Below are 15,213 nucleotides of genomic sequence, written 5' to 3' on the forward strand. Positions count from 1 at the left end.
GTTCCTTAAAATGGCTCCATTCCCAGGCTTATAGCGCTTTTATCCTTTGGTCTATGGGGCTGTGTGAGGTGTCATTTTTTGTGCCATGATGTGTTCTTTCTATCGGTACCTTGATTGCGCAAATACGACTTTTTTATTATAATTTTTCTGGATTTGATGCGACCAAAAATGCGCAATTTTGCACTTTGGGATTTTTTTTGCACTTACTCTGTTTACCGTGCGAGATCAGGATTAATGTGATTAATTTATATTTTGGGCAATTGCACACACAGCGATAACAAACAAGTTTATTTATTTATTTTTAGTTATAAAATGGGAAAAGGGGGGTGATTCTGACTTTTATTAGGGGAGGGGGAAAGAATACACCACTTTCTGCAGGACATACAGCAACTGATAAGTACTGGAAGAGTGGAGACTTTTTAATAGAAGTAAATTACAAATCTCTTAAACTTTCTGGCACCAGTTAATGTGAAAGAAAGGAAAACTTGCAAAATTGTCAGCGTATAAAATACATATTGCATCAGTGACAAAGACTATTAGCACATAGTAACGTCTTCTCTAACACCTTGTACTGTAAGTGAGGATATTGTACAATTGTTTCCTCCTTAGTTACTAATCCATTCCCTTATACAGCTCCATGTTTATTCTCAGGATCAGATCTGCTGTCGTCGGAGGAGGAGACCATCATAAGGTATGGTATACTCTCACCATATACAATTACATGGCAGGATGCATCAGCTCAATAGAAAACAATGTAGTCCAAGTAAACGAGGATATATAGCAAATAATAAGCTGATATATCATGAGCATGCAGTGACAAGGTAGTCATTGAGATACTTCTTCAGTAAGATTAGTGAGAGATGGATCCAGGAGAGGATTTGCTTTAGCTGATGGACTCTGCTACAGATACAGATGTGTCCACCTTTACTTTTCAATGGATTATGCAGGTGAAAGATGTTTCCTTTCAAAAAGTTATATAGATTTGTCATTTAGTTCTATTTAAAAATCTCCAGTCGCCCAATTCTTATCATCTGCTGTATGTCCTGCAGGAAGTGGTGTATTCTCTTCAGTCTGACACAGTGCTCTCTGCTGCCACCTCTGTCCATGTCAGGAACTGTCCAGAGCAGCAGCAAATCCTCAAAGAAAACCTCTCCTGCTCTGGACAGTTCCTGATATGGACAGAGATGGCAGCAGAGAGCACTGTGTCAGACTGGAAAGAATATACCACTTCCTGCAGGACACACAGCAGATGATAAGTACTGCCTCATTATACAAATGCAATACTTTGTTGTGACATAGTAGCAAAACTTCACTGGCTACAACTCACATTACAACAACTAGGCAGCCATGCGGCCACATAAGTAGCATACATATCTTCTGACCATTGGCATATACGAATACATATATATACATTTGTATATGATAACAGACCAGGATGTTCTCACGGAATTGTTAATAAATGAGCTGCATTACCCACAGTCAGCAGAATATACATATAATGTATGAGCCATGCTATATGATATACTCCACCCTCTTACCTTGACAGACCTGTCACTGATATATATAGGAAGCTAATAAGTAATTGGGAACAATGCTTATTTATTTCATAGAAAACTTCATTTAAATGATCAACAAAACCAATTTATACAAAGAAAATGAAGTCACGTTTTGATCCAGTGACAATGACCTTCTTCTTACTTTTTTCATCAGGTAACACAAATATAATTTTACTATTGCTTATAATTATTTCTGGTGTACGATGTAGTCTTAGGCTGGGTTCACACTACGTATATTTCAGTCAGTATTGTGGTCCTCATATTGCAACCAAAACCAGGAGTGGCTTGAAAACAAAAAAAGGATCTGTTCACACAATGTTGAAATTGAGTGGCTGGCCGCCATTTATTGGAAAATATTTGTTGTTATTTTAAAACAACGGCTGTTGTATTGAAATAATGGCAGTTATTTACTGTTATATGGCGGCCATCCTCTCAATTTCAACATTGTGTGATCATAGCCTTTCTGTGTTTTTAATCCACTCCTGGTTTTGGTTGCAATATGAGGACCACAATACTGACTGAAATATACGTAGTGTGAACCCAGCCTTAGGCTATGTTCACACACAGTAAAAGTAAAGTAGTAAAATAAGTGAAAAATAAAGAAATTTCATAAGCTCATTGTAAGTACCTGCCTGTAAATATATTACTGCTCATGATTTATACTCTGGAGATGGTGGGGTCACTGTGTACATACATTACATTACTCATCCTGAGTTACATCCTGTATTATACTCCAGAGCTGTACTCACTATTCTGCTGGTGGGGTCACTGTGTACATACATTACATTACTCATCCTGAGTTACATTCTGTATTATACTCCAGAGCTGCACTCACTATTCTGCTGGTGGGGTCACTGTGTACATACATTACATTACTGATCCTGAGTTACATTCTGTATTATACTCCAGAGCTGCACTCACTATTCTGCTGGTGGGGTCACTGTGTACATACATTACATTACTGATCCTGAGTTACATTCTGTATTATACTTCAGAGCTGCACTCACTATTCTGCTGGTGGGGTCACTGTGTACATACATTACATTACTGATCCTGAGTTACATCCTGTATTATACTCCAGAGCTGCACTCACTATTCTGCTGGTGGGGTCACTGTGTATATACATTACAATGTACTATACTATAGTTGAGCTCTACTTGATTTATTTATTTTTTTAGAGACTGAGGGAAGATTTATCAAACTTGTGTACAGTGAGACTGGCTCAGTTGCCCCTAGAAACCAATCAGATTCCACTGAGCCAGTTTTTGCTTTACACCACCTTGATAAATTTCACCCTTAACCTCTAAAATGTTGTGCAGGAGCTGAAGCGGCATAGAACACTGATAGATTTTACATCAATAAAAAACAAAAATAAAAAACATTTATCATGTGAATAAAATCTGATAATTCTTCTGCATTCTATTTTTTGGAACAATTTTTCAGGGTATTTTGCAGAATCACAAGTTAATTGGACATTTACATTACCGGATTCTATAGAAGCTTCAGTACATTCCACAGTGGAGATTCCCTGCACATTCTCCGCCCCTGAGGAGCCCGGAAACTTCCTTCTGACCCGGTATATGATAGATAGATATGGAGGCAACGACCATCAGCAGGTGTATAATAGTAATGACTCCAGGAAGGTCAGTGAGGAGTACAGAGGTCGCACCACCCTCATAGGTCATGGGAACAACTGCACGCTGAGGATCACAGATGTCACCTACACAGCCTGGTACTACCCAGAGATCAGAGGGGGCTCCTGTAAGTTAAGCAAAGAGCAGAAGCCAGTCAGGATCAATGTAACAGGTAAGTGTCATGTTATATATATCCAATATCTATCTATCTATCTATCTATCTATCTATCTATCTATCTACTATCTATCTATCTATCTATCTATCTATCTATCTATCTCCTATCTATCTATCTATCTATCTATCTATCTATCTATCTATCTCCTATCTATCTATCTATCTATCTATCTATCTATCTATCTATCTATCTCCTATCTATCTATCTATCTATCTATCTATCTATCTATCTATCTCCTATCTATCTCCTATCTATCTCCTATCTATCTATCTATCTATCTATCTATCTATCTATCTATCTATCTATCTATCTCCTATCTATCTCCTATCTATCTATCTATCTATCTATCTATCTATCTATCTATCTCCTATCTATCTATTATCTATCTATCTAAGCATTATAGGCTGAGCAACTCATAAACAATACTGTACATAAAGTTTCCAAAATCAGTGAACAGTCCCTGAGGAACAGAAGTTATATAGTTGCTGCTAAACAGTCGGGATGCCATTGGCAGGGGTTGCTTTGTAGGGTCACTTGTCACGGTAGCCTGGTGTCGCGTTGATACCCACCCTAGGTCAGACAGGCACTGCTTCCGCAGGTTTGGATACCCCAAGTGTAACTTGGTGTGTAGGTGCAAAATGATAGACAAAGTCCAGTAGCTTAACCAGAATAACGTCCGTTTACTTAAGTTCTTCAGTGCAATACAAAAAATATAAAGTTTCAGCAAGTGCAGGTGCAGGCAGGAGGTAGAAGTAGTTATAACAGTAGAAGTGAGAGTAGAACAGCATCTTGAGGGCCCTGTTAAAGGTAGCTGTGTACTTTGACGGGCTAACGTAGTTGAGAGAAGAAAAAAATACTCGTACTCACGTATCTGACCGTCTAATGCCCTACAGTGTCGGATTACCCATCCTATTAGGATTGTACAAGGTCCCAGCTCCCTGTTCTGGGTTGAGTAGAGTTCCCGAAACTTTTCAGAACAGTCATGTTTTACAGCAGGATACGTAGACATAATCTGCAACTTTGTTCTGCTAGGGTCAGTACCATACTCAGGTATACGGTCCTGTATAGTGTTGAGAGTATCCCTTCTGTGGACAAGAAGATCTTCAGAGGACGTCCTGTCCTCCGGAGGGGTCTGGCACTGCATGTTAGAGGTGGTGAACTACACAAACGGACAACCTCTCTGTCTTTCCTACACTCCTGACCAAAGACCCTCCCATTAGAAACTAACCTCCCTTTTATAGGGGCAAACTAGCTTACTTGTGACTGCTGGGGCTGTGTGGTACAAAGAGAAAACAAAGGGAAAGGGAAAACACCTGTACCTGTGATTGGAGAACAAAAAACAGGTGACAAACACAATTAACCCAATGCTTCCTTCCGCTGTGAGTAACAGAAGGCACAAAGAAAACACGGTAGTCACCCCTAGCGGGAAAACACGGAATATTCCTGACCATATCTTACCTGTGCTGGGACACTCCATAGTAACATGTAACTCTCCCCGGCAGGCTGCTTAAACAGACCATCTTGCAGTGAATGGAGTTTTACATTTCCCAGCACCATCAAAGCTTTGACAGACTCCTGTGTGTTCATCCCCTGCACCGTAACCCATCCAGACAAAGCCACGGATTTCGATATATTCATGTTTTTGAGAAACCCTACAGGAGACACAGTGTTTTATAATTTTACAACATCCATTTCGGGGAGAAGCAAATGCTCCCTGACAATTAATAATATCCAGCGCACCAGGCAGTATTATCCAGGGGTGAACAGAGTTATAAACGCCTACAACCTGGAGGGAAGGGTCTGCACAGTGACCGTCTCAGGTAGGTGGAAGAGTACTGGATGCAGGGTATAAGGTGACTTTCACTGATAATTTAGTTAAACCATTATTACTCACACATATCACAAGAAAAGGGAAAATTATATTGTGAATTTTGAAATATTGCAACATTCTTGCACCCAGTCCTGTGAGTGGGGCTGCCACCAGTCCCTGCACCAACACACTGCTGGTAAAGATGAGCAACTTCCTTTCAGAAACCATTGGGCAAATCTGACTCATATGTTTGGGATTTGGATCTTAAAGGAGTTGTCCAGGGAGCAGAAGATGGCTTAGCTTTTGGAGATCATGTGCAGGCGTAGTTTAGGACTTAGGCCCGATCCTTCAAGACTCGGAAGAGAGGGGGGGGGGGGACTAAAAACTTTCAGCCCCGGGGAGCAGAAGGCTTTAGCTGTCTTCTGCTCTCTGGACAATCCTTTTCATTCAGACTTGGAAGTGTTCAACTGGCCTAGGGTTGATTTGGAGCATCCAGTTGCCCATGCAAAGAATGTACAGAAGCAGGGACTGTTGTCATAGCCAGATGTCCCTGCTCCTGGGTGGCTGGACTGTAGGCCCTCCCCTTCAGGACTCAGAAAGGAGGGGGGGGGACATTAAAAAATGTTTGTTCAGCCCCGGGAAGCAGAAGGCTTTAGCTGTCTTCTGCTCTCTGGGCAACCTTTTTAATTCAGACCTAAGGTAAACCATCATTCTTTGCACTTACAAGGCATTTCTCCCACTAGCCAGAATCCTGCTCCACGCTGATGAGGGGCAATTACTCCGAAACAGCTGTCTGTGGATACTTTGCTTAGGTGTTTTTTTTTTTACTGGAGATCTTCCTTGGCTTGGTTGTTCTTTCCCGGTAGAAGGTCTGGCCACTGATGTTGAGAAACATGTGATTGTGTATCTGCAGTATTTTTGCATAAGTTACTGGGGCAGGACACCACTGCAGTCACTGAATGGCTAAGCGGGCCCTTCCCGCCAGGTCATGAGAACACAGGAACCGAGCTGAACCTGGTTTGCTCATTGACAGTCCATTTTGACAGGAAGTGGATAAATATGTGTTATACATGGGGGAATGGTGTTGCAAAACTGGAGTCAAGTAAATTTGTTTTTTTTTTTAGCCCAAAAAAAAAAAAAATCCAATTTTTGGTAAGGCAAATCAAACCTATGTTAAGGGTTAAACAGTTACATTGTATGCAGCTCGGTATACTAACTTCTACTTCTCTCTTTAGATATTCCTCCTAGGCCAGTAATAACCGGGGCTGAGAATCTTAAGGAGTCTGAGGCTATTAACATCACTTGTGCCGTAACTCATAGCTGTTCCCTAAGACCCCCAATGCTTCAATGGAATGTCCCTAACAATACAACAGTGACCCACATAGACCTGACCCAAGGATACTGGGAAGTGCAGTCTAAAATCTTGTATTTCCCTTCATCCAAGAACAATGACAGATCCCTGGAATGTTCGGCTACTTTCAGAAGTGGCCAGACGTCTGTCCAAAAAGTAACCCTGCAAGTTGAAGGTAAATGACCATTACTTTTTGTAATGAATGTCTACTCTTACAATATTAGTTAAAGGGGTTCTCCAAGTCTCTAACTATGAGGTTAGTTGGACTACTAGACACAGCCACCCATATGGATGAGCAGAGGTGCCTGTGTGGACAGTGAGAGGATGCAATGGTAATGGCCGTCACTCTGCTGATTATCAGAGATCTTGTGGTTGGACAACCCCATTCTACATCAAATATTCTCCATCAAGTTCTGGGAAACCTTTTGTGAGAAGTTATATAATACTCAAAATTTGACTTGTATTCTTAAAAAAAATAAAGATCAATATTGACAAAACAAAGGTGAGCACCCCACCGTGCAGTGACCCCCAGGATACAGCCAGACTCCAAGCCCTTGCTTATTTGGAGCAGGAGTAAGCCTGCAGACATCTGCTCACATCTCTCTATGTTCTGGCTCTGGCTTTCTTGTAAACATAATGAAAAGCTGTTAAGCAGCTCCCCCTAGTGGCAGCAATAGAAAGGCAACATTTTATAACGTAACTGTCTATGCAGAAGATGTAGAGCTCGGTGTCAGAAAATCAAAGCTATCGCCACTTTAAAGGTTAAATATGAAATTAATAAGCACAAAATATTAAACATAATAATAATAATAATAATAATAATAATAATAATAATAATAATATTAATAATAATAATTATTATTATTATTATTATTATTATTTTTTTTTTATTTTATTTTTTATTATTATTATATATTTTTTCCCCTTTCCTTTTTCAGTGGAATCAAGAACATCAGTTGCCATCATTATTATAATAGCCGGAGTCGCTGGTCTTCTTTTGCTTGTATTATTTGTCATCATTTATAAGAGGTAGAGTATTTTAATGACGCCCAATGCAATTCATGTCGTGGAACCTTAAAGGTCAATATAAAAACAATTCAGCGGGCCACAGTTATGAGTCTGAAAACACCGGACTGGTCCTTTGTTTTGAGACTCGTAATTGGGGCTCTGCAGACTATTTTAGGATATTGATGTTTCCCAGGGGGCAATGCACCAAGGATTTCACTATATTTAGCGCTTTAACCGGCAGCCTACAGGGTTTTCTTTGGCTGGTCTCCTAGAGAACAGTGATCTGCTTGCTGTAATGGAACCTTAAAGGGATAGATTGTTGCCAGTGTATCCCAAAATATGTGACACAATATGACTAGAGATGAGTAAACCTGCCGAGGTTCGGGTTCGTATGTATCTGAACTCTCTGCATTGATTCCTGTCTGCAGCCTCCGTGAAGAGGGTGGATACAGCTGGAGGACCGCCTGGAAAACTGGGATACAGCCATAGCCATAGGCTGTATCCCAGTTTTTCAGGAGGTCCTCTGGCTGTATCCACCCTCTTTACAAAGGCTGCAGACAGCGGGAATCAGACACCGAGAGTTCAGGGAGTTCAGATTCATACGAACCCGAACCTCGGCAGGTTCGCTCATCTCTAAATATGACTAGCTTAGGGGAAAAAATTATATATATATTCTGCTTTATGTGTGCCATTCATTCTTCTGATGCATCATTTGACGGCAGTGAAGTAACCCTCACTTATGATACAGTTCCACTTCAGAAACAATAGATGAGGGCACTCACCAGATTCGTGATCTCTTCTTTATTTAAGCGTGCATTAAAAACTTACGGACATCCAGGGCCACATAGTAGACGCCAAGCACTAACAAAGCAGGGTGATTACGGCTGTTTTGCGCGCGTGCGCGCTTCTACTGATACCGCCTCTCTCACATGTCCGGAGCTAAAAAGACTCTACTCGGTGACATGTATGAGAAGGCGTTACAAAAACAACATATAAGACAATGTTAAAAACAAATATACTGCCAAGTTCCAAGCTGCGACTTAATTGAACATATTTAATTCAACTTTGTCGTTGAGTCCAATCTCGCCTTCTGCATTTGTTGCCAGAATAAGGCGGCTTTCTTTTTGTAACAATATTCTATTAATATCTATACCTGCTGTTCCTCTTACTCGCTCTAATCCTACAAATTTTAGACAATCCGTTCTTCCTTGATGTTTTTCTTTTATATGTTTTATTAATCTAGTTGCCCCTTTGTTTGTCCTGCAAGAATAAACGTGTTTGTAGAACCTTCGGTTTAGTTTTCTAGTGGTTTTACCAATGTAGTGTACCCCACATTCACAAACTAATGCGTACACTACCCCCTTGGATTTGCAGAAAATAAAGTCTTTTATGACACCACCTAGTGTGACTGTTTTAGTTTCTAACTTGTGTCATAAAAGACTTTATTTGCTGCAAAACCAAGGGGGTAGTGTACGCATTAGTTTGTGAATGTGGGGTACACTACATGGGGAAAACCACTAGAAAACTAAACCGAAGGTTCTACAAACAAGTTTATTCTTGCAGGACAAACAAAGGGGCAACTAGATTAATAAAACATATAAAAGAAAAACATCAAGGAAGAACGGATTGTCTAAAATTTGTAGGATTAGAGCGAGTAAGAGGAACAGCAGGTATAGATATTAATAGAATATTGTTACAAAAAGAAAGCCGCCTTATTCTGGCAACAAATGCAGAAGGCGAGATTGGACTCAAAGACAAAGTTAAATTAAATATGTTCAATTAAGTCCCAGCTTGGAATTTGGCAGTATATTTGTTTTTAACCCTTTGAGGACCAGGCCCAAAATGACCCAGTGGACCGCGCAAATTTTGATCTTAGTGTTTTCGTTTTTCCCTCCCCTTCTAAGAGCTCTAGCACTCTCAGTTTTCTATCTACAGGCCATGTAAGTGCTTGTTTGTTACAGGAATAGTTGTACTGTGTAATGGCGTCTTTCATTTTACCATAACATGTATGATGGAACCCCAAATATATTATTTATGAAGATATAAATAGGTGAAATCGTAAAAAAAGAATGCAATATGGTAACGTTTGGGGGGTTCCTGTGTCTACGTAATGCACTATATGGTAAAAGCCACATTATACAATTATTCTATAGATCAGTGTGAACACAACCATATGCAGGTTTACACAGATTCTCTAATGTTATATATGTATTTTTTTTAAATGAAATCCTTTTTTTTGGCAATTAATTATTAATAAAATGGGACTATTGTGACGCTTATAACAGTTTTATTTTTTCACCTACGGGGCTGTATGGGGTGTCATTTTTTCCGCCATGATCTCTAGTTTTTATTAATATCATATTTGTGAAGATCGGACGTTTTGATCACTTTTTATTATTTTTTTTTTATATATATAATGTAACATAAAATCGGTAATCTGTGCACTTTTTTCCCTCTTTTCGTGTACGCCGTTCACCGTTCGCAATGACGCTTGTTATATTTTAATAGATTGGACAATTACGCACGCTACGGTATATTATATGTTTATTTGTTTATTTATTTTTATATGTTTTATTTATATAATGGGATGGGGGGGTGATTTCAACTTTTATTGGGGGAGGGGTTTTGGGGTAGTGTATTGGTGTTTTTAACTTTTTTTTTTTACACATTTGAAGTCCCTTTGGGGGACTTTTACATACAGTACTTTGATTTTTACACTGATCATTGCTATGCCATAGGCATAGCATTGATCAGTGTTATCGGCGATCTGCCTGCTCATTGAGCCTGCCTGTGCAGGCTTAGTGCCGCAGATCGCCGATCGGACCGCACGGAGGCAGGTAAGAGACCTCCGGCAGTCCGTTTTACCGATCGGGACCCCCGCAGTCACACTGCGGGGGCCCCGATCGGTAAGTGACAGGGGACTCCCCCTGTCACTTACACTTAAACGCCGCGGTCGTTTAAGGAGTTAATGACACGCGGCAGCACGATCGCTGCAGCGTGTCATTACCGGTGAGGTCCCGGCTGCTGATTGCAGCCGGCCCCCACCAGCTATGAAGCGCGCTCCGCTCCGGAGCACGCTTCATAGCTGGAGAAACACCCAGGGCGTACAGTTACGTCTTTTTAGACGTCTTTTTAGCTCCGGATATGTGAGAGAGGCGGTATCAGTAGAAGCGCGCATGCGCGCGAAACAGCTGTAATCACCCTGCTTTGTTAGTGCTTGGCGTCTACTATGTGGCCCTGGATGTCCGTAAGTTTTTAATGCACGCTTAAATAAAGAAGAGATCACGAATCTGGTGAGTGCCCTCATCTATTGTTTCTGAAGTGGAACTGTATGCTTTTTGTTTTTTCGGAGTGAGCACCAACCAGTGATCCACAATCTGTACTAAGTCTAGTGGTTTCTGGCAACCCCACGCAACTCTTAAGCCGTAACCAGCAGCAGTGGCAGCGCCTGTATTTTCTCTAGGAAGCTTTCCCTCACTTATGATAGATGCATACATTATGGGGCATTAAGGGCTTAACACCCGAATGGTATTCTTAATAAAATATTATTGTCATACCAACTTATCGGAAGAGCTCCCATGACAACACTTCTTGACACGGCATGAAAAGAAGGCCTGGCCTCATATCTCATAACAACAGACTTTGGGAGGCCAATAGCTTGAAGGATCATTGATAGGAGATTCTGATGTGTGTTACTAGGAATACAACGTAGCAGAACAATAAAATAATGAAGCATTCTCTCTTGGTTTGTATGTGTGAAGTTACACAATTTATCCGTGCACTCATTCACCTCTATAGAATATATAGTTCTTATCATTTGGTGAATTCTCTAATTGTGGGATTGAATGTCTCTGCACAAAGGACAATGCAGGCTGCTCAAATAGTGATATATCCAAAATTTCTTATAGTCTGATGTATTATTTCTTTATGGAAAATTGTAATAATAATAATAATAATAATAATAATAATAATAATAATAATAATAATAATAACAATAATAATATTATTACCTCTATTGTATTTTGTGTGTTTCTCCCTATTAGGTTTGTGTGTATTTAGTTCTTTTTTTATTTCTTTATTTTGTAGAAAGAAAATATGTCACACATCAGATAGCAATGGGGTAGGTGCTGGAAACTGCATCCTGTTTCAATATAGGCAATAGCTTTCCAGGCATTGTTTCCACATCTGAATTCGGTATGTGTTAAATGGAGAATAAAGATCATGGTTCCTCTTAAAAAGACTAATGACAGAGAGTATGGACAGAATGATGTATCACTTACATTGTTCTGTGCAGGTGATTTGGAGATATCCTCCTGAATAGCGAGGACTCCACATTAGTCCTTTCCATTATGTGCATGTGCTCAGAAGTCTTTGATATACATGAGCACCAACATACTCTAAGACTCCACATTAGTCCTTTCCATTATGTGCATGTGCTCAGTAGTCTTGGATATACATGCGCACTAACACACTCTGACCACTTGCTGTTAATTGGTAGTCTATTCTGTGAGTATATAGTGTATAGGAGGATGGCTGTTAGTCAGCAGCTGATTGGTGAAGGGAGTAATTTGGCATAAAGCTTATCCTATAACTGGCCAAAACAGAATACTACTGCTGGGTAGGTAGGTCCTGCTCACGTCAGTAGAAGGAATAGGAGGAAGATAAAAGATGCCTGAGAGGACCGCAAGGTGAAGAACAGGAGCTAAAGAAGAGCAGCAATGGACTGCATGTTTTTATTCTTTTTTTAACCGCACCCCAGCAGCATTTTATTTTTATCATGCTTTTAAATACTCTGGGATCAGGTGTTAACTTAGTAGCCACCTATAGGTGGCACTGGTGAGACAGCTTTTACTCCTTTTAACGCAATGCATTATCTCTGATTTTGTACAGATAGGAGAAAGCCCAGAACACACATATGCAACGCTGGACAAATGAACGGTTTCAGAAGATTATGATTCGTTACATGTGGTAATATCATTTATATAGTATGATCTTCCTCTACATTCATTATGCTGAACCCACACATCATCAACTACAAAAGTCCAAATGTAGACATGATTTTATGCTTGGCAATTTGGCTTGGCAGATTTGCCGAACTTTAACGTGAAGTTTTGGTTCATCTGAACTGAACCTTAAACAAATCACACTAAAAATGCTAAACAATTGCTGGTGTTTAGCTGTTTAAGTGTGGTTCAAAAATTTCAATTTAACTTACCTGTCCTCTCTCCCCAAGTGTTCTCCTTTTCATATGTGCCCTGGTGGAGACAGAGTAGGGAACTGGACGGCAAAGGACAGGTGTTGCCCTGATGCTGGCACCCTTCCCGCTGTCCCTGCCTAATTCCCTCAACTGCCCTAGGCGGCAGCTGACAACTAGTTAACAGTCCCTAACAAGTATTAGTGAACACTGAGCAAAGACAAGACAGACAAAAACACAATGAATCAAAGTCAGGAATCCAGAGTCCGGGTCAATAACAAACGGGCAGCGCAGCACAAAAACGTATCCAAAAGAGAAGTCAAAGGTCAAAAGCTCGAAAGTCAAAAATACCAGTAAAACAATGTTGGAACAAATGCTAGGTCAAGAGGGAACTCAGGGTATGAGGCTCTGTCGCAGGAAAGGAATACAGGTATTGGAGGATACTAGAGATGAGCGAACCTCGAGCATGCTTGAGTCGATCCGAACCCGAACTTTCGGCATTTGATTAGCGGTGGCTGCTGAAGTTGGGTAAAGCCCTAAGGCTATGTGGAAAACATGGATATAGTCATTGGCTGTATCCATGTTTTCCAGACAACCTTACAGCTTTATCCAAGTTCTGCAGCCCCAGCTAATCAAATGCCGAACGTTCAGGTTCGGATCGACTCGAACCCGAACCTGGTTCGCTCATCTCTAGAGGATACTTATGGGGCCTGGGGCTCCAGGACACACTTTGAATCTTACTAGCGGTGTTGGCTGCCAGTTAACCATAAAAAAAAAACAAGGGATGGCTGTGTTGCTAAGCTGGGGGCAGCATGGCCGCAGCAGGATCCCAGGAAGCCGCTGCCAAGAACCTGAATTGTAGCTAGAGACACCATTGGTGCGCCCTCAGCAACCTGTAATCAAAAGCGAAGGTGGGCACCACAAAAATAAACAAAACAAAAAAATATAATAACAATACTGGTGAGGTAGCTAGGGTGCCGCCCACTACCCTATGGAAAGACTGTGCATAAACCAAAAAAAGAAAAGAAAACATAGGGTATAAAAGTGAGGCGCACAGCTGTAATAATATACAAAAATAGCTTTATTAACACCGGCTGCAACAAAGTTAAAAACATCTAAAATCAAAGAACGCCAGCCTCCTATAATACAGGAGGTTGCTCACTGTTACATGCAAAAGCTGAATAGGCTAAGGTGGGACTAGAACAAGAAACACAATCATACAGAATGGTTTACATAATACATGAAAACATGGTATTCATACCACCCAGCAATATGGTGTCCTCGTGTAGTAGAGAAGCAGATACTCCACGCGTATCGTTGCTACACAGCGGCTTCATCAGAAGTAAATGCATCATGTGAATAGGCGGGCGGAAGTTGGAACTGCGGCCGGGCCAGTTACCAGGGACGCCTTGGTATACATGTTTGCAACCAATTGCAACAGAAAGGACACCATCACATGCCTCCTAGGAAAAGCTGAGGTCAGCCAATGGGGACTGAAAATGTCACTGGTAATCAGAGATGAGTAAATCAGTTTGGAACCAATAGTATTTGTCCATTTTTATTTATTTATTTTACAAAAATCCTTTCAATTGTTTGCTTACTATATTCACTGTAGTAATAAGTAGTTTCCATGATGCCCTATTATCGGGCACCATGGAAACAATATAAATTTGATGGCTAAAACTAATGCTGCGTTTACACGGAGCAATAATTCGCCCGATCGTACGATTAATGATATCGAAAGAAAGATGTTTTTTTTAGAACAATCAGCGTTTAGACGGAACAATATATCAGACTGAAAAATCGTTTTGCGATCGCTTAAGCCTATCTCGCACATAGGTAAAATCGGTGAACGACTGTTTACACGGAATGATCTGCGAATTTTTTTACGAACAACGATTTTAGAACATGTTGTAAGATCGTTCGCTGCGTTTACACATAAGAAATCGTTCCGTGTAAACACAGCATAATCTTGGGAGGTTATTGACAGAAGGGAAGTTCATCTTATGTGAGTAATCTCCCTATAATCACAGCTTGCAAAGAAAATTTCAATAAAATGATTTGGAATGATTTTTAAACAACTTCCTATAGTTTTAACTTATTCAGTTTTTATCTTCTTCTTTTACTCTCAGGTTGGTCCTTGGGATAAATCAACCATAGGCAATGAAAATGCAAAACCTGACTATGAAAATGTTAAGAAGATTTGAATTTTACTTCTTTGATCATGATTAAAATTATTATTTAACTAAGGGGGGCCTGATTGATTTCATTTAAACAGGCATATGTAATACCGCCGTGTTCCTGTAGTGGCCACTGCAGGAGACATGTATAGCAGTTTCCCTCAGTAATAACTGATGGCGATCAGCGGATTGCCAGCAGGTCAATGTTTAGAAAAGGTTTGTCCAATAACCACTGGCCCTGGTCCAAGTACAGAGTAGTGTACTGCTATTAGGATGGTGATGGCTAAATCTGTTACTTAGAAAT

The 15,213-nt window shown here is 40.4% G+C and overlaps 1 protein-coding gene across 1 annotated transcript; it reads left to right on the forward strand.

The window, feature by feature from the left end:
- The first annotated feature begins 1,654 nt into the window (after positions 1-1,654).
- On the forward strand, positions 1,655-11,697 carry LOC138768819 (B-cell receptor CD22-like). Its single transcript, XM_069946775.1, has 6 exons — positions 1,655-1,710; positions 3,000-3,362; positions 4,869-5,186; positions 6,412-6,702; positions 7,466-7,556; positions 11,622-11,697. The coding sequence occupies exons 1-6, from the start codon at positions 1,656-1,658 to the stop codon at positions 11,695-11,697; spliced, it is 1,194 nt and encodes a 397-aa protein (XP_069802876.1). The 5' UTR covers position 1,655.
- Positions 11,698-15,213: the final 3,516 nt, after the last annotated feature.

Source organism: Dendropsophus ebraccatus, chromosome 12 (genome assembly GCF_027789765.1).
Source record: "Dendropsophus ebraccatus isolate aDenEbr1 chromosome 12, aDenEbr1.pat, whole genome shotgun sequence".
Taxonomy (NCBI): Eukaryota; Metazoa; Chordata; class Amphibia; order Anura; family Hylidae; genus Dendropsophus; species Dendropsophus ebraccatus.